Genomic DNA, 20,474 nt, shown 5'->3' with positions numbered 1-20,474 from the left:
ATCCTCCTTGGTATTGTTAAATGGCAGAGACATGGGTGGGTGGGAGGTGACTACTGTTGGATAGGTTGTGAACTGTGTACCTGTAATTGGTCTGACACTAGCTGAAGTTCCTGATGGAAACGTTAATTTCCTGCTGGAACTGCTGTTGCAGGAGCAGCTGCTGCTGTTGCTGTTGCTGTTCTGTGAATTGTACAAGTTTCATGTCCATAAGGCACCATGAACCTTTTACCTCGTTGCCAACTCAAGTAACCGGAATCTGACATGACCAAGAGACTCAGACCAACTGACCGAGAGTGTCAACATGTGATGATGTTCCCTGCTTTCATTTGTTGTCCTCGGTGTGTACTGGCTGAAAAAAATAGGGGGTGGAAGTTCAGTACTGTCTACTGTAAATTATGTAGCTGACAGGTACACATTTGCATTTCACAGCTGTTTACTTTCACTTTTCACAACCCCCCCCCCCCCCCCCCCCCCATAGACATTTAATATAGCCAGTGCACAATTGTTTAACTTTCCATAAGCCTCATTAAAAGTTTGCAGGCAGAACTCCACAAACTGCTACAATAGTTTCCTATTTAACATCTATGAACAGTAAAAGCCTAACCACATAATTCACATTTCTTGAAGAATAAAAAGGTACGTATGGAGCAGACACTGTCATTGTTTTAACACAGGGCGTAATTGTGTTACACTTATTTCACAGTTACATTGATGCATTGTTGTTGTTCTAACCAACATAGGTTTCTCGTCTGAAACTTGGCTGTGGACTGTCTTGGGACCAAACATTGTGCCCTTATATATCCTCACAATAATAGGTACTGAAACTTCACATTGTTCGGTGTTTAATTTACAGAAATTACAATTAAAACTTAACTCATTAAATTAACTGAATACATTGAAAAATTCCGTCTTTTTGACAGTTTCTTTCACTACAAGAGTTAGGCTGAATTATTTGTTTAAATCATTAAATTAACAAATATAGCTACGCAAGCTATACTTTTGACAAAACTGTTAATTACTTTGGAATTAATACAGGGCTGGCTTTGCTAACATGTAGTTGAATAGAGCCAAATACATACTTTAAGAATACTATTAGTTGTTCCTCCAAATGTTTATAATTAGAACAGAATTTATATTTGTTTATAAGTCAATAACAGAATTTAAGTTACAAAACAATTACCGATTTCACCCTGTAACGATAGTATTAACTAGGAATAGTTGAAATATATTAGAAAATCAAGTACATACATAAAACTAAGCTCAAAATTAGATCTGGTGTTATGTTCTTTAAAACTGAGGGCCAACTTTTCTCTTTTATGAAAATGCACATTATACTCACGTATGTTAATGGTAATTAGTTAAAAGTGAAAAAATGAATTTGAAGGAGGCAGATGGCAAAACAGGAGGGGAAGTAAAAATATCCCAACTTGCTTCATCACAAACGGTAATTCATCAAAACCACAGGAAGACAACAACTATGGGACAAGAATGAAGTCGACAACAACAGCTATGGATGGATACGACAGGATGGCAAGTTCAAAGAGTGAACCAAATCAAGAGCCTATATGTGGCAATATTAGGAACCAAACAATGGTGCGTATGACATATGATACAAGAGCGCAGTCAGAACATGACTGACCTCCGAGACCCTGCGTTGCTGGCTTTATAGGGCCCCCATGGAGGCCGATAGGCCAAGGCAGCTGGTGTGGCTCGTGCACACTGCTGCGGTGGCGACAACAGCACTCGCAGGTTATAGGGACGCAGCCTAACGGCTGTTATCTATGTCCATGCCTTTTGGTGGGCTGTCCAAATTATCAAACCAGGATACTAGAATTGGTTCAGCACATGTAGATATGCAAGTGCATAAACTTTTTATAACAGTGATAAGGGGGATGTCCATAATTTTGAAAGCTGCTGGTATGTTTCACTACTGACATCATTTTCAATAATTGCTGAGAAAGTAACACAGTCCAGGACAGTGATTCTCCCTGCTAATAATAATAATATGAAACAGAGTCTTAATTACAAGCAAACCTGGACCAGATTATGTCAAATAATACAGAATAATTTGGAACGGGAGTAAAATAAGGTAGGTAGCATATTACTAAAACAACGATGTGTTTAATGTTATTTGCTAAATTCTCTATTAATTAAATTGTACATGCCAGATCAGAGGAAAAGATGCACCAAATGTTTCTGTTGACTCGCCGATCATTCAAAGCGCTGCCACGCAATTACACGCGTCCTCTACATGCGGCGCTGTCTGCCAGCCATGCAGCAGCTGCGCCATCTAAGTGGCCAGCCGAGCAGCGGCCGCTAGACTGGGACTCAGTGCTCATTCGAATGCTAACGTGTACACGTCTTGCTTCTCAACTTACTCTGTGACTTATATGTGTTGTGTCGTTCTGAAATATATTTGTTAAACTTGATGTTATAACAATTGGCGACAAGGTAGTGGATTTTTCCTTTTCACCGTTGACCCACAGGGTTCCATGGCTACTGTCGAGCAACTATTGCAAAATCTCATTGAACAGCAAATGCTTCTAACAGTGGCGATTCGCGATTTCGTAACGGCGTCAAATGCGGGGCGTTTCTCATCGTTGGCTGTACCTCCTTTTCCTCCTTACGACGAGACGGCGGAAGACTGGTCTGATTATGAAAAACGTCTTTGACAGCACTTCTTGGCATTTCATGTCACGGACGAACAACCATGTAAGTCTCTGTTCCTTTCCTGGATTTCACCTCAAATGTATCGGTTGTTGTCACAATTGGCTCCTTTGAAGGATCCTGCATCTTTGTCCTTTGCTGAAATGTGCTCACTTCTGTCTGTCTATTTTCAAAAGCAAACGCATGTGGTAGGCTCTCGTGTTGCCTTTTATCGCTTTCAAAAACAGCCACACAATCCTATCGCACTTGGGCTGCTGAACTTCACGGCCTCAGTCGAAAGTGTCAATTTGTTACCGACGTTCACAAAGAATCCTATGCCGATTCCATGGTATGGGATGCTATTATCCGGTCAGCGCCCGACAAAGAAGTTCGGCAACGTGCCCTTCAGTTGGCGAATCCAACTCTAGATGAAGTAATCTCCATTGCGCAGTCTTTTGAAATTTCTCGCGCCGCTGGGGCGCAAATAGAGGCACGGGGTGATGTCGGGGAAATACAACCTCTGTGCGCTGTTGACAACGCGTGCAGCGCGTCCCCGCTGGCCTATGTGGCCGCAGTGCGCTCCCACGCGCAGCCTCGGCCTAGCCGTAAACAACCCGCTAAGAAACTGCAGCAAAACCCCTGGCAACTTACTTCATGTCCGCGGTGTTTTACGAAACATTCACGCGAGGACTGTCCCCAACGTTGGGCTGTGTGTCACAATTGCAAAAAGAAAGGTCATGTGTCTTCCGTTTGCAAATCTGACCGCATATATGATGTTCATGAACATGACGCTGATTCTGATTCTGCGTTGTCTGTCAATTGTACTTTTTCCCTTTCCGGGAAGTTATTCCTCACTGTCCAAATCCTTGGTCGAGATGTTCGCATGCAAGTGGATACCAGTTCTGCTGCCACTATAATTAATTCTCAGACGTATCTTCAGTTGGGTTCTTCACTCCTGTCACCTGTCACTCGGCAATTACGGACATACAATAAACAGAAGATTTCTCTCTTGGGACAGTTTAATGATGAGGTATCTTACAAATCCGTAGTTCGCACTGTTCCCATATTTGTGGTCGACCAGAGCAACGCAGAAAATCTTTTTGGTTTCGATGCCTTTCGCGTTTTTGGGTTCTCCATAGATGACTCTGTCAATATTGTCTCAGATGCTATTCCTTATGCTCTACTGGATTCCTTGTCGACGACATTTTCGTCCCTTTTTTCTCCTGGATTAGGCCATGCAAACGACTTTGAAGCTCATATCACGCTCAAACCCACTGCTCGGCCTAAGTTTTTTCGGGCTCGGTCCATTCCTGTGGCCCTTCGTGATCGGGTAAAACGGGAGTTGGATCGTCTCACTACTTCAGGGCTCTTGCTTCCTGTCACTTCCAGTGAGTGGTCCTCTCCTGTCGTCGTTGCTAAGCCAAATGGTGATATTCGTCTCTGTGGTGATTTCAAAGCCACTGTAAATGCTCAATGCCTCATTGACACTTACCCTATGCCCCGTCCTGAAGAACTGTTCACTAAACTTGGTGGAGACCAGTATTTTTCTAAAATTGACCTGTTGGAAGCTTATCATCAACTTCCTCTCGACGCTGCTTCCCGGCAGTTTCTGGTCCTTAACACACCTTTCGGCCTCTATCAATACCAACGCTTGCCATTCGGGGTTGCTAGCGCCCCTGCTCTCTTTCAGCGATTCTTGGAACAATTATTGCTCCCTGTCCCTGGGTGTATCAATTACATGGACGACATTGTTGTCACTGGCTCCACCACTGAAGAACATCTTCAAAATCGCTGCACACTTCTTCATGTCTTACAGACTGCCGGTCTTAAGTGTAATCTTCAGAAATCACAATTTTTTCAGGCATCTATCATGTACTTGCGGTTTCACCTCTCTCGGGAGGGTATTCGTCCGCTTCAGCAAACTGTCGCTGCAATCGATGCCCTTCCTCGCCCTGCATCTGTTAAGGAACTGCAGGCCTTCTTGGGGAAAATAGCATACTATCACAAGTTTTTACCGTCTGCGGCTTCGGTGGCTCAGCCGTTGCATCGCCTGTTGCATAAAAACGTGCCCTTTCACTGGTCCGCGTCATGCGATGCGGCTTTCCAGAAATTGAAGACTATGCTGAAACAAGCCCCGTGCCTGGCTACTTATCGACCTGGCCAACATCTTGTTCTTGCCACAGACGCCTCTCAATACGGAGTCGGTGCAGTCCTTGCGCACCGTTTTTCTGACGGTTCGGAACAACCCATTGCTTATGCCTCCAAAACGCTTGCAGATGACCAACAAAAGTATTCTCAAATTGAAAAAGGGGCTTTGGCCATTATTCATGCTCTTCATAAGTTTGGTGTTTTTTCTCTATGGCTCCAAATTTCATCTTGTTACGGATCACAAACCACTTGTTTCCTTGTTTCATCCATTAACGTCACTTCCTGACAAGGCTGCACACCGCCTCCAGCGTTGGGCTCTTTACTTGTCTCGTTTCAATTATGAGATTCATTTCCAGCCAACGGCTCAACATGCAAATGCTGATGCACTGTATCACCTTCCCATGAGTCCTGATCAGGCATTCGATAGGGACGAACTTTTGTGTTTCCACCTGGATGTTGCCGAGCAGCGGGTTGTGGACGGGTTCCCCATCACTGGGGACAGGCTGGCGGCTGCTACGAGTTCTGACCCTACCCTCTCCCGGATTTTACGCTGTATTCAGAAGGGTTGACCACACCGCCCGTCTGCTAAGACTTCTGATCCGTTGCGGAACTACTACGCTTTGCGCTACCACCTCACGGCTAGGGATGGTGTTATCCTCCTTTCCACTGACAATGCTTCGTCGCATGTTGTGGCACCTGCGTCTTTGCGTGCTTCGGTCTTGCGCCTCCTTCACCAAGGGCACTAGGGTGTGTCTCGCACAAAATCTCTGGCGCACCGTCATGTGTACTGGCCTGGCATCGACTCTGAAATAGCACACATGGTCGCTGCCTGCGGCCCTTGAGTGTCACAGGCCGCTGCCCCGAAGTCGTCTTTGTCACTGTGGCCTTCGCCTGAGAAGCCCTGGGAGCGCATTCATGCTGACTTTGCGGGACCCTTTTTAGGTACTTATTGGCTCCTCGTAATTGACGCCTACTCTAACTTTCCTTTCATTGTCCGTTGCACGTCGCCTACCACCGCAGCAACCACCAGTGCTCTCGCCCGCATTTTTTCTTTGGAAGGCCTCCCCTCTACTCTTGTTACTGATAATGGTCCGCAATTTGCCTCTTCCGAATTTGCGGATTTTTGTGCTCGTCACGGCGTTATGCATGTCACAGCCCCGCCATTTCATCCACAATCCAACGGTGAGGCTGAACGACTGGTCCGCATGTTTAAGGCTCAGATGCGGAAACTTCTGACTTCTTCTGCTGCTGCTGATGCGCTTCTCCAGTTTCTGGCGTCTTACCGTTTCACCACCATGGGCGACCACAGCCCGGCTGAGCTCTTACATGGCCAACAGCCCCGCACGCTACTTCATCTTCTGCAGCCTCCCACCTCACGGCCGCGGGTGCCTTCCCTTGGCCAGTTCACCGCCGACGACCTCGTCTGGGTACGGGGATATGGCAGGCGGCCAAAATGGAGCCCAGGCCGCATCTTAAGACACCGTAGCGGACGCCTGTATGAAATCCAGACGGACACGGGTGTTGCAGTGCGTCATTCGGACCAGCTTCGGCCTTGTGTGCCAGCAACGCCTGTTCCGAAGGCCGCTACACCACTTCTGGCCCTACCTGATGCTCGGCATCTTGGCATCTCTCAATACTCACAACGCAGCCCTCTCACCATCATCGTGATGCCAGCACAAGAACGGACGCCACCAGGAGACGTGCCCACGCAGGAACCGGATGACCATCCTCTGTCAGAGCAAATCTACTCGCCTCCTCCTCCAACGGACGCCGACACATCGCCCATGTCTCCTGTCATATCAACTGGACTTGCCGCAACGGGTGGATTGGTGCAGGGGGCCCCAGCAGGTTCGACCCCTACGTCTCCTGTCATCTCGACCCGTTATCATCGGGGACACTTCCGTCCGTACGGGAAGCCTCCTCCTCGAGACTTTATGGTGAGTCAAACAACGCCTATGGACGTTAGCCATCTCCAGGACACCTCCATCAAGACCAGTGCAACAAATTCAAAGAGGGAAAAGTGTTGTGACTCGCCGATCATTCAAAGCGCCACCGCGCAATTACGCGCGTCCTCTACGCGCGGCGCTGTCTGCCAGCCATACAGCAGCTGCGCCACCTAAGCGGCCAGCCGAGCAGCGGTCGCTAGACTGGGACTCAGTGCTCATTCGAATGCTAACGTGTACACATGTCTTGCTTGTCAACTTACTCTGTGACTTATATGTGTTGTGTCGTTCTGAAATATATTTGTTAAACTTGACGTTATAACAATTTTAAGGAAAGAAACTCATCAAAGAAGTCTGCTTGTCCACTGAATGATGTTTTTATGTTGCAAACTTTCGCCTTTGGCAAAACATCAATCTCCTATTTCACTTGCCTCCAACCATTGCTCCATGTATGTTAATGGCATCTCCAGTTCATTTAATCCTTCAAAGTGAAACATATTTTTCTCATTTTGCTCTGCAATGCCTCATTTTTTCCTCATATTCATTTCGGTTATCATACACAAAACCAACAATTCCAGAAACAGTTAGTTCAATCTGCTGATCTTGTGCACATCAGTTACTTACATCTTGAACAGAAGCATCAACATAGCCAGGAATATGGTTCATTAAGAGAACAGTATCCCATGAAAGATCCATACCTAAAGACTGGAAAATTGCACAGGTTACACCAACAACAAAGAAAGGAAATAGGGGTACTCCACTGAATCAGAAACCCATATTGCTAACGTCAATTTGCAGTGCTGTGTTCGAACATTATGAATTACCTCGAAGGGAACGATTTACTGACAAACAGCCAACATGGATTCAGAAAATGTTGTTTCTGTGAAACTCTACCAGCTCTTTATTCTCACAAAGTAATGAGTGCTACCGACAGGTGATGTCAAATTGATTCCATTTTTTTTACATTTCCATAAGGCTTTTGACACCATTCCTCAACGGTGAGGTCTAATAAACTGCGTGGCTATGGAGTGTCGTCTCAGTTGTGCAACTGGATTTGTGATTTCATGCCAGAAAGGTCGCAGTAAGTAGTAATTGACAGAAAGTGATTGAGTAAAACAGAAATAATACCTGGCATTCCCCGTGGAAGTGTTATGGGCCCTCTGGTGTTCCTGATATACATAAATGATTCAGAAGATGATCTGAGCAGCCCTCTTAGATGGTTTGTGGCTGATGCTGTCATTTACGAGTCATCAGATGATCATAACAAACTGCAAAACGATTAAGGCAAAATATCTGTATGATGCAGAAAGTGACAACTAACTCAAAATAATGATGTGCTGGTGTCGAACTACTCAGGGAGCCATCATAATAAAATAAGATAAATCAGAGCTCGTGCAGAATGATTTAAGTGTTTGTTTTTCCAGCACCGTTTGAGAGTGAAATGGTAGAGAAATAAATTGAAGGTGGTTTGATGAACCCTCTGCCAGGCACTTAATTGTGAATTACACAGTAATCACGTAGATGTAGGCTTTGTTAACGTTATTGTTTTGATTTTTTGCTAAATGTGAGTCATGTTGTATGTTACGAAGGTGGTTTGAAAAGTCCTCGGAATGGAATAGAAAAAAAAGTACTTACATCACTGAAAGTTTTTTTTATTTTTCAATGCAGTCTCCTTGTAGATTAATGCACTTGGTCCAACGATGTTCCAGTGCCTTAATCCTGTCTCGAAAATGAGTTTCTTCCAGGCCTACAAAATATTTGTCAACTCCAGTAATCAATTCCACATCTGAAGTGAATCTTTGTCCACCAAGAAAAAGTTTCAGTATTGGAAAGAGTTGGAAGTCTGACGGAGACATATCACATGAATAAGGCGGGTGTGGCAACAATACATACCTTAGTTCGTGTAATTTTTCCATGGCAACGGCATGTTTGTGGGCGTGCATCAAGAGTTGCAGAACCCGTCTTTCAGATAAGTTTTTCATTTATAATTCTTCATTTAAAATGTGATATACCCTTTCAGATGACATCTGGCGAGCTTGAGCAATTTCACGCACTTTCAATCAGCAATCCTCCACGACCATTTTGTGCACTTTTGTAATTATTTCTGGAGTAGTGACACATCTTGGCTGACCACCGCGCAGATCACCATCTAAGCTCTCCCGGCCAAATTTAAATTAATTTGTCCACTTGGCAACAGTTGAATATGAAGAAGCATAGTCCCCCAGTGTATTCTGGAAATTGGCATGACTGTTCTTTGTTTTCATATCTTTCTTTACGAAGTTCTTAATCACTGCTCGAATCTCAATTTTTTCCATCTTCACAAATCACTACTTGGGAATAACAATGGAGCCACGTCAATGCCATAGCTCTCTTCCAGGAGCAATGACATGGCACGTGTTTACACGCAACAGTCCAATGAATATGACATGAACAACTAGTTGCACTAGGGCTGACCTCTCTTGGTGATTCTGAGAACTTTTCAAACCATCCTTGTACATCCCCTATTTGGATTGTTTTTGACTTAGCGGTGTAATTTCTCTTTTACAGATAAAAAATTTTTTTTTCGTTAAGGTAATCTGCCATAAGGCTTGTTATTTTCCATCGCTATTAAGTGCAATAAATGTGAGCCACCAATAGCAAATAAAAATCAATATTGCTACATATGACTGCATTTTACTGGCAGGGCACTTAGAAAATGTAACAGATCTACTAAGCAGACTGTTTACACTATGCTTGTCTGTCCCCTTTTAGAACACTGCTGCGTGGTGTGGGATCCTTACCAGATAGGACTGACGGAGTACATTGAAAAAGTTCAAAGGAGGGCAGCATATTTTGTCTTATCACAAAAAATATGGGAGAGAGTGTCAATGAAATGATACAGGGTTTGGGCTGGACATCATTAAAACAAATGTGTTTTTCGTTGCAACGGAATCTTCTCATGAAATTCCAATCACCAACTTTCTCCTCCGAATGCGAAAATATCTTGTTGACACTGTCCTACATAGGGAGAAACGATCACCATGATAAAATAAGGGAAATCAGAGCTTGTAAGGAAAGATATAGGGGTTCGTTCTTTCGGTGCGCTATACGAGATTGGAATAATAGAGAATTGTGAAGGTGGTTCCATGAACCCTCTGTCAGGCACTTAAATGTGATTTGCACAGTATCAATGTAGATATGGATGTAGATAATTTTTATGAAACTGGTGGATGGTCTAACTACTCCAACAAAAATGTTCTCAATGCTTAATTATCATTTTCTTTTGCTACTTTGTTTCAAGAATCCTGTTAGATTTAGGTATACAATTACAGGCTGTAGGCAAAGGGCTGCTTAAATATCTGATGCTTCCAGTACTCCCATGCTTTAGAAATATATCCATGATTTTCTTTCTCTTTTCAGCAACAACAGTAATCTTCACATGGTATCAAACACAAAAATTTTCAAACTTTCTGCATGGTAACATAGTTATGTAGGTCTACAGAATTTATTCTTTTGAAAAGAATATTACAAAGATGTCTATGTCTGTCTTTTCCCATTTACTGGGTATGTACTTCATAAATGCTATTAAAAATACTACTATTTTTTTAATGTAGTGACCAAAATTTGTTATTGTACAATGGCTCTTACTGTGTGATATACCATACATACACAAAACTATTAACTAACCTTAATGGAACAAAGATGTCTTGTTGGTTTCAGATCTTGATTTGACATTGCTTCTGAAAAGTCAACAATTAGGTAAAGATGTCTCATCATACCAAGACGAACATTTCCACGCCTGTCTGCCTGTCTTCGTCTCTTTGCTCTTTGGATGATATCCGCAACAGATCCTTCAAGAAGACCTTCCTCATCTTCCTTGATTGCTTCCCTGAGAAATGAAATAAGCCAATAGCATTTAAGCAGTGTTTTTCTGACATATAGGGCAAAAAAATTGCACAATGAACCCAGTATGGTATAGAGGGTTTTCATACCAACTTATGTGAAGCACATATTTCTGGATATAAATGATTTTCCATGAGGAAAGATTGTTGTCGAGTTGTAATACTCATGGGAAATATAGGAACAGAAATACTATATACACAGAGTAACTAACTTTTCAGTGAAAGGCACTGTACAAGAAAAGTTTACTATTGACTGCAATGTCCATGAACATCAAATGGCTCTTACGAAAACAAACATCAGAAAACATTACATTACATTGAGAATCGGGAACCTCCAACTGTCAACCATAGCCATTCACATCTTTTTGTACTGTCCATTCGCTCTTTCATTCACACGTTGTGTTCTGTAAATCTAATTGTGAATGTAAGCCTTTGAGGATTTGAGGATATGGAATGAGTCAAATAGAGGCAGCCACCACAGGCAACATCTGTGAAGTCTACTACAAACATATTATGTAGTGCTAGACAATTCACACTGATAATTATGGGAATGACTGTGTAATTGTGTATGGACATAGGAGAAAAGCAGCTACTTTGAAGAAAGTCACTTCTTCTCTTCCAATAATCACCTACAATCTTAGTTTATTTCTGAATATCTTGATGTTTAAAATTTGGCCATCTGTTGTCTGCTGGCAACCTGCACAGGAACATGGAACTCAATCTGAAACCTAGACAAGAATGCACAGACAATATGGAAATTATTTTTATAGTTGCAGTTGTGGAGTTTATGTTACATTCTGAAATCACACTTTTTATAAATCACAAAATACCATTACGGTGTAGATGTAATGAATGGCACAGAAGAGTAAGAAATCCTAGGAATCAGAAAGGCTTTTGCAAGATGTCTGATTTTCAACTTAACATAATACTATTGTTGCATGCATCTGTAGAAAAAATACTTTCTACCTTACGTGCATTACAGCAGAAAATTATGCCACTGGACAGTAATGAATGAAAATATGCCAAGTATGTCACTGAAATTGTCTGAGGATCATCAAAATTAGAGAGGAAGCAGAAAAAACTGAACTTTTTGCTTGACTTACCACACACTGGTCCTGTATCAGTTCATTATGTATCTGAATGCCTAGTAAGTACACACATGGAGTCTCATCCAGTGTGAGCCCACTGATCTGTACTTCTGGTACCTACAAGTCATTTTTATGTGTTTGGAACAGAACAATATGAGCCTTTGTAAGATAAAGTATTGAATTGTTTGCAGGAAACCATTTCCACACTTATTCCACTATTCTCCTGATTGCGTCTGGTATGGATATGTTTGGGCACTTTATGCTGTTTCAGCAAATGCAATGGATTTTGATGGATCCTCAAAAGTGCCTAGTAAATCATTTAATTAGGGCAGGAACAGGAGCAGACCAAGCAACAAACCTTGCAGTGTACCATGTTTAATTCCAGAAACAAAGTTTCACTCTGCAGCAGAGTGTGTGTTGATCTGAAACTTCCTGGCAGATCAACACGGCATCCTGGACTGAGATTTGAAGTCAGGACCTTTGCCTTTAGCAGGCAAGTGCTCTACCTACTGAGCTACCCAAGCACGACTCATGACCTGTCCTGACATCTTTACTCCTGCCAGTATCTCATCCAAGCATTACAGAAGCTCTCTTAGAAAACCTGCATGACTAGCAATACTGGAAGAAAGGATGTTGCAGAGGTATGGCTTTAACGACAGCCTGGGGGATGTCTCCAGAATGATATTTTCACTCTGCAGCAGAGTACATGCTGATATGAAACTTCCTGGCAGACTAAGGTAGGAGATGAGGTAGTGGTGGAAGTAAAGCTGTGAGGACAGGTCGTGAGTCGTGCTTGGGTAGCTGAGTTGGTAGAGCACTTGCCCGTGAAAGGCAAAGGTTCTGAGATTGAGTCTCAGTATGGTACACAGTTTTAAAGTTTAAAGCCCAGTAGAAAATCTTGGACAACTCATGAGATATTAAGGAGGAAATATGAAGATATAGTAAATGAAGCCAACAAAAGGAAATAAAGACATCTAAAAATGAGATTGACAGAGAGTGCAAAATGGGTGGAAGAGAAATGCAAGTATGTAAAAGCATGCACAGGGAAAAGATAGGTGACACCTGTAGGAAAATTAGACAGACCTTCAGAAAAAAAAGAGAAGCAGCTGTACGGGTATCAAGAGCTGGAATAGCAAGTCAATATTAAGCACAAGGATTGAAAGGTTGAATTCCTATTGGGGCTAATCTCCTGGAAAGCTGAAAATTGGAAAGAATATATACCAAGGCTATACAAGCAAATTGAACATGAACTTAATATTGCAGAAAGGCACACAGGCAAGTTGATGAAGATGAGGTGGGTGATATGATTCTGTGAGAAACATTTCACAGAACTCTTGAAAGATTTATGTCAAAACACACCCCATGGAGCAGATGATACTGAATTATAGAGATCCTTGGGGGAGCCAGCCGTGTTAAAACTATTCCTTCTGGTAGGTAAGGTATGTGAGACAGGCAAAATACCTTCATATGTCCAGAAAATTGTAGTAATTTCAATTCCAAAGCAAGCAGACACTATAAGTGTAAATATTACCGAATCATCGGTTTAAGAAACAATGCTTGCAAAACTGTGACAAATTATATACAGAAGAAGGGAAAAACTGGTGGAATCTGACCTCAGGGTAGATCAGTTTGGATTCTGGAGAAAGGTAGGAACATATGAGACAACATGGACCCAACAATTTCTATTAGAAGATCGATTAAGATAAGGCAAAGACATGTTTATAGCATCTGAAAATTTAGAGAAAATGTTTGACAGTGTTGACTGGAATACATTCTTTGAAATTCTGAAGGCAGCTGGGATAAAATACATGATGGAAAGATTATTTTTAATTTCTACACAAACCAGATTGCAGTTGTTAAGTGTCAAAGGACATGACAAGGAAGCAGTGGCTGAGAAGGGAGTCACAAGAACGGGACCAACGATGACTGAAGAATATCATTCAACATGACGCAAGTGCAACAAAACCACTAACTTCAGCAGCTTTCAATGCTGGGCCATCAATGAGTGTCAGCAGGCAAATCATTCAACAAAAACATCATCAATATTGGCTTTCGGAGCCAAGGGCCCACTCGTGTACTCTTGATGACTGCACGACACAAAGCTTTACGTCTCGCCTCTGCCTGTCAACACCGACATTGGAAACATGTTGTCTGATTCGACGAGTCTCATTTCAAATTGTGTTGAGCGTATGGACGTGTACAGGTGTGGAGGCAGCCTCATAAACCCATGGACCCAGCATGTCAGCAGGGGACTGTTCAAGCTGGTGGAGGCTCTGTAATGGTGTCAGGAATGTGCAGTTGGAGTGATATCAGACCCCTGATACATCTAGATACAACTTTGACAGGTGACACGTACATAATCATCCTGTCTGATCACCTGCATACATTCAAGTCCATTGTGCATTATGGCAGACTTGGGCAATTCCAGCAGGACAATGCAACACCCTACATGTCCAGAATTGTTACAGAGTGGCTCCAGGAACACTCTTCTGATTTTAAACACTTCCACTGGCCACCAAACTCCCCAGACATGAATTTTACTGAGCATGTCTGGGATGCCTTGCAATATGCTGTTCAGAAGAGATCTCCACCCCTCGTACTCTTATGGATTTATGGACAACCCTGCAGGATTCATGGTGTCCATTCCCTCCAGCATTACTTCAGACATTAGTCGAGTCCATGCCACGTCATGCTGCGGCACTTCTGCGTGCTCGTGGGGACCCTACACGAAATTAGGCAGGTGTACCAGTTTTTTTGGCGTTTTGAATCTATACATAATGAAAGCAGTAAAGGAAACCAAGGAGAACTTTGGAGAGAGAATTAAAGTTCAAGGAGAAAAATAAAAACTCTGATATTTGCTGATGACATTGTAAGTCTCGCAGAAACAACAAAGGACTTGGAAGAACAGTTGAACTGAATAGATAGCATCTTGAAAAGAGATTGTAAGATGAGCACCAACAAAAGTAAAGTAAGGTTAATGGAATGTAGCCAAGTAAGACAAGGAAATGGGACCCTAATAGTACTACGATGCCCTTCGCTATTTGGGCAGCAAAATGACTGATGATGGCTGAAGCAAAGAGAGTGTAAAATTAATGCTGGATGTAACAAGGAAATCACTTCTGGAAAGGAAACAAACAACGGATACTCCACATAGGAATGTCATCAACGTAGGAAAAGATAGATTGCTACTAACCTTAAAGAAGATATGGTACGTTGCAGACAGGCACAATTAAAAATCACTTAAACCACTCCGGACTGGAACAACTGAATCACATCCTTTGTTAAGACTTTGATTACCTGTCATTGTGCCCTGAAATGAGGGACATACTACCTGAGACCCTTCCCACCACTCCTAAAGTGGGGTTCTGTCATCCACCCAACCTCCACAACATCCTAGTCCATCCCTATGCCACTCCCGATCCCAACCCTTTGCCACAAGGATCATAGTCCCATGGAAGACCCATGTGCGAGACCTGCCCAATCCAGCCACCCTGCACTTCTTATTCCAGTCCTATCACAGGTTTATCCTAGCCCATCAGGGGCTGGGCACCTGCGAAGGCAGCCATGCCATTTACCAGCTCTGCTGCAACCTCTTCACAGCTTTTTACAACAGTATAACTACCAAGCAGCTGTCCACCAGGACGATCGGCCACTGCCGAACTGTGGCCAGGAGCACAGTACTGTGGCCAGGAGCACAGTAGTAGACCACCCTGTGGCACAACATGCAGCTGAACATACTGCTTCACTACCCGAGCCATCTGGATCCACCCCTCCACCACCAGCTTTTCTGAACTGCGCAGATGGGAGTTATCCTTACAACACATTTTCAGCTCCTGTAATTATTCTGACCTCAACCTACAGTAACACCCTCCACTCAACAGTTTCGATCCCCTCTGTTCCACCATCTTCTGCATATTCTCGTCTCCCAGCCTCTTCATTTGCCGACCTCTGCCAATACATACACTTATTTTTATTGCTTCTCTCGTTTTTCCCCACCTCCCTTGCCTTCAACCTCCTGATGCAGTGCCTATTGGCATTCTGGTCCCTGCACACTCCACCTGACAGCATACATCTCTCTCCCAACCTGTATACTATTATCCCTCCCCATTCCTCGCCCCCTCCAGACTGCTGCTGTCATACCACATGATGGCTGCATTCTGCCCTTTGCTTCTGGCATTGGCAGTCATGTGTGCATGAGCGTGCTTGCTTGCGGGTATGAAAGGTAAGTGTGTGTGTGTGTGTGTGTGTGTGTGTGTGTGTGTGTGTGTGTGTGTGTCCATTTCTCTTTTGCTGACGAAGGCTATGGCCAAAAGCTTTGTATAAGTGCCTTTTAATTGTGCCTGTCTGTAACTTAATGTGTCTTCTTTACAGTAATTAGCAACTTAACTTTTCTTACACTGTTGATATAGAAGCTTTTGTAATGTGGTGCTACATAAGAAGGCTGAAGGTAAGTTACAAAACAATTACTGATTTCACCCTATAATGAAAGATAATAACTAGGAATAGTCAAAATAAATTGGTTTGTTGGTTAAAAGAGGGGGAGGGGGGAGGACTAAACTGCTGGGTCATCAGTCCCTTGTTCCCAGTAAAATAATTACAAAACAGAAAGAAGAAAAGAAAGGAGACGTACAGTACAATAACAGGAGAAAGGAAGAACCAGAAGAATGACAGAAGGACAACCAACACTACTATGGACAAAACAGGAAAAGAAAACCACAGAGAGAAGCAAGAAACAGGTAGAAGGGGTAAAAACAAGAGAGTAGATGACTGTGGCTAGCCGACCACGAGAATAAAAAAGAAAAGCCAGCCACTCTGCAACACATTACAACATCCACCCTAAAAGCATCAGAGCGCAGAACACAAAGGAACAAAGGACATGTGCTAAAACTTACATAGAATGATAAAACCCACCGTTACGTATGAAACGTAAAACTAAATTAGCCAATGAGGCGTTTCAGCTAAAATTAATAGCAACAAGTCCGGTAACTGAAGAAGGGCAGCTCACCAAGATATGGGACACTATCAGCTGGGCGCCACACCGACACTGAGGTGGGTCATCATAGCGCAGAAGGTAGCCATGTGTCACCCAAGCGTGGCCAATATGGAGCCGACAGAGAATCACAGAGTCCCTACGAGAGGCCTGCATGGAGGACTGCCGCACATTCATAGTCTCCTTAATGGCAAGCAGTTTGTTGTGCGTGCTGAGGTTATGCTATTTTATCTCCCAGAGCCGCAAAAACTTGCGGCATAGTACTGAACGCAAGTCAGTTGCAGAGAAGCCTATCTCCATAAGCACGTTCCGCATAGCCTGTTTGGCCAGCCTGTCGGCAAGTTTGTTGCTTGGGATTCCGATGTGACCTAGGCCCCAAACACCATGGAACGACTGGAACGTTCCAGGGCATAGATGGACTCCTGGATGGTCGCTACCAAAGGATGATAAAAGTAGCACTGGTTGACAGTTTGTAGGCTGCTTGAGGAGTCAGTACACAGAAGAATCGACTTCCAAGGGCATGAACGGATGTGCTAAGAGCACGAGATATAGCCACCAGCTCAGCTGTGAAAACACTGCAGCCACCGGGCAAGGAATGCTGTTCAATATTTCCTCCATGGACATACGCGAAGCCAACGTGAGCATCAGCCATCGAGCCGTCAGTGTAAACCTCTTCGTGGCCTCGGTAAATGTCAAGAATCGAGAAGAATTGGCAGCGGAGAGACGCGGGGTTAACAGAGTCCTTAGGGCCATGTGAAAGGTCCTGGTGAAGCTGCAGCCTAGGTGTACACCATGGAGGTGTACATGAATGGACCTCAAGTATAGATGGTAAAGGCAAGGACTCCAGTTCGGAAAGAAGGGATCGGACACGAACTGCAACTGGAAGTCCTGTCATGGGCGGCCGATGCAGGAGATGAACCGTTGTGGGTAGGAAAAAGAGATGGTGATTCAGATACACAGGAGAACTATGAACATGTACAACGTAACTGGCCAGCAGTTGTGCACGTCTAACCTGCAATGGAGGGACTCCTGCCTCCACAAGGATGCTGGTCACTTGATTTGTCCTAAAAGCTCCTGTCGCTAGGCGAATGCCACAGTGGTGCACTGGGTCGAGTAAACGCAGCACTGAGGGTGCCGCCGAACCATAAACCAGACTCCCATTGTCAAGGCAGGATTGAACAACGGCTCTGTAGAGCTACAGCAGCGTGGAGTGATTTGCACCCCAGTTGGTGTTGCTCAGGCAGCAGAGGGCATTGAGGTGTTGCCAGCACTTCCACTTAAGCTCACAAAGGTGAGGAAGTCAAGTCAATTAGGTGTTGAAAACCAGTCCTAAGAATCAATATGTCTCCACTATAGTGAGTGGATCATCTTTAAGGTAAAGTTCTGGTTCTGGACGAATGGTACGACGCCGACAGAAATGCATAACACACGAAGTTGTTGCCGAAAGCTGGAAACCGTGGGCTAGAGTCCATGACTGCACCTTGTGGATGGTTCCCTGTAGGTGCCACTCAGCAACACCAGTACTGGTCACGCAGTACGAAATACAGAAGTCATCTGCATATAGAGAAGGTGACATGGAAAGCCCCACATCAGCTGCTAGACAATTACAGGCCACTAAAAATAGAGACACACTCAATACAGAGCCCTGCAAGACGCCATTCTCCTGCATATGGGGGGAACTATGGGAGACACCAACTTGGACACGGAAAGTACGAAGCGGCAGGAAATTTTGGATAAAAATTGGGAGCGGGCCTCAGAAGCCCCACTCGTATAATGTGGCAAGGATATGACATCGCCAGGTGGTGTCATACGCTTTTCGTAAATAAAAAAAGACGGCAACCAGGCGTTGTCATCTGGAAAAGGCTGTTTGGATGGCAGACTCGAGGGAGACAAGATTATCAGTGGTAGAGCGACCCTGGCGGAAGTCGCCCTGACGTGGAGCCAGTAGGCCACGTGACTCCAGGACCCAACCCAACTGCCGACACACCATACATTCCAGCAGCTTACAAAGAATGTTGGTGAGGCTGATATGCCGATAGCTATCCACATCAAGCGGGTTTTGACCGGGTTTGAGCACCGCAATGATAGTGTTCTCCCGCCATTGCGATAGAAAGATGCCCGCACCAGATCTGGTTGGTTGGTTTTGGGGGAAGGAGACCAGACAGCGAGGTCATCGGTCTCATCGGATTAGGGAATGACGGGGAAGGAAGTCGGCCGTGCCCTTTGAAAGGAACCATCCCGGCATTTGCCTGGAGCGATTTAGGGAAATCACGGAAAACCTAAATCAGGATGGCCGGACGCGGGATTGAACCGTCGTCCTCCCGAATGCGAGTCCAGTGTCTAACCACTGCGCCACCTCGCTCGGTGCACCAGATCTGGTTGAAGATGACGAGGAGGTGTCACTTGTAGTCACATGAGAGATGTTTAATCATCTGACTGTGGATCCAATCTGGCCCATGAGTAGTGTTGGGACAATGTGCAAGGGCACTGAGGAACTCCCACTTTGTAAATGGGGCATTATACGGTTCACTGTGGCATGTAGTAAACGACAGGACTTTCCCTTCCAGCCGCAGTTTCAGAGTGTGAAAGGCTGGAGGGTAATTCTCCGACGCAGAGGCTCGAGCACAGTGCTCAGCGAAGTGCTTGGCAATCGCGTTTGAATTGGCAGATAACACGCCAGTTATGTTAACACTGGGAATACCTGTCACGGTCTGGTATCCAAAAACACCTTTGATCTTTGCCCAGACTTGCGAAGGTGATGTATGGCACCCAATGGTCGAGACTTATCTCTCCCATCACTCCTGCTTCAGTTGTTTGATAAGTTGCTGAATGCGGGCACGGATCCATAAGGTGCTCCAAGAAAGGGTGCCGCTGTAAAGGTTGCCGATGCTCCTTAATTGCTTCAGCGATTTCCGGTGACCACCAAGGGACTGCCTTTCGCCAGGGGCACCATAAAGAGAGAGGGATCGTGTTTTCTGCCACACAAACTATTGTTGTAGTCACTTGCTCAACCGTTATACTGATGTTACAGTGTGGGGGAGATTCAACGGTGACAGCAGGGTGAAAGTTTCCCAGTCCACCTTGTTTAAGGCCCATCTGGGAAAGTGTCTGTAGGGCTGACGCCAGGGCAGTGATAGGAAGATGGGAAAGTGGTCACGACCACACAGGTCATCGTGTGCTCTCCAGTGGATAGATGGGAGAAGTCCTGGGCTGAAAAATGATAAATCAATGGCCGAGTAGCTACCATGGGCCACACTGAAATATGTAGCAGCCACTGTATTTAAGAGGAAGAAGTCGAACTGAGGCAGTGAAGTTTCGACATCTATGCCTCAGCCAGTAAGCACGGTGCCACCCCACATGGGGTTATGGGCGTTAAAATCTCCCAAAAGTAGGAAAGGTTTAGGGAGTTGATCAATGGTGGTGGTGGTGGTGGTGGTTAGTGTTTAACGTCCCGTCGACAACGAGGTCATTAGAGACGGAGTGCAAGCTCGGGTTAGGGAAGGATTAGGAAGGAAATCGGCCGTGCCCTTTCAAAGGAACCATCCCGGCATTTGCCTGAAACGATTTAGGGAAATCACGGAAAACCTAAATCAGGATGGCTGGAAACAGGATTGAACCGTCGTCCTCCCGAATGCGAGTCCAGTGTGCTAACCACTGCGCCACCTCGCTCGGTCGAGTTGATCAATCAGTGCAGCTAATACATTCAGGGGCACTGCACAATCTGGAGGAAGATATACATTGCTGACAGTTATTTCCTGTGTCGTCCTTATTCTGACAG

The 20,474-nt window shown here is 44.5% G+C and overlaps 1 protein-coding gene across 2 annotated transcripts in view; it reads right to left on the bottom strand.

Moving 5' to 3' along the window:
• The window catches only part of LOC126253052 (general transcription factor IIH subunit 2), a 135,717-nt gene that overhangs the window by 96,732 nt on the left and 18,511 nt on the right, over window positions 1–20,474 (bottom strand). For both annotated transcript variants that reach the window (XM_049954132.1, XM_049954134.1), the window contains one exon: window positions 10,404–10,605. In XM_049954132.1, coding sequence (XP_049810089.1) covers window positions 10,404–10,605 — 202 coding nt within the window. The remainder of the gene's footprint in view (window positions 1–10,403; window positions 10,606–20,474) is intronic.

Source organism: Schistocerca nitens, chromosome 4 (genome assembly GCF_023898315.1).
Source record: "Schistocerca nitens isolate TAMUIC-IGC-003100 chromosome 4, iqSchNite1.1, whole genome shotgun sequence".
NCBI lineage: Eukaryota > Metazoa > Arthropoda > Insecta > Orthoptera > Acrididae > Schistocerca > Schistocerca nitens.
This window is presented reverse-complemented; position numbering and strand designations above follow the sequence as displayed.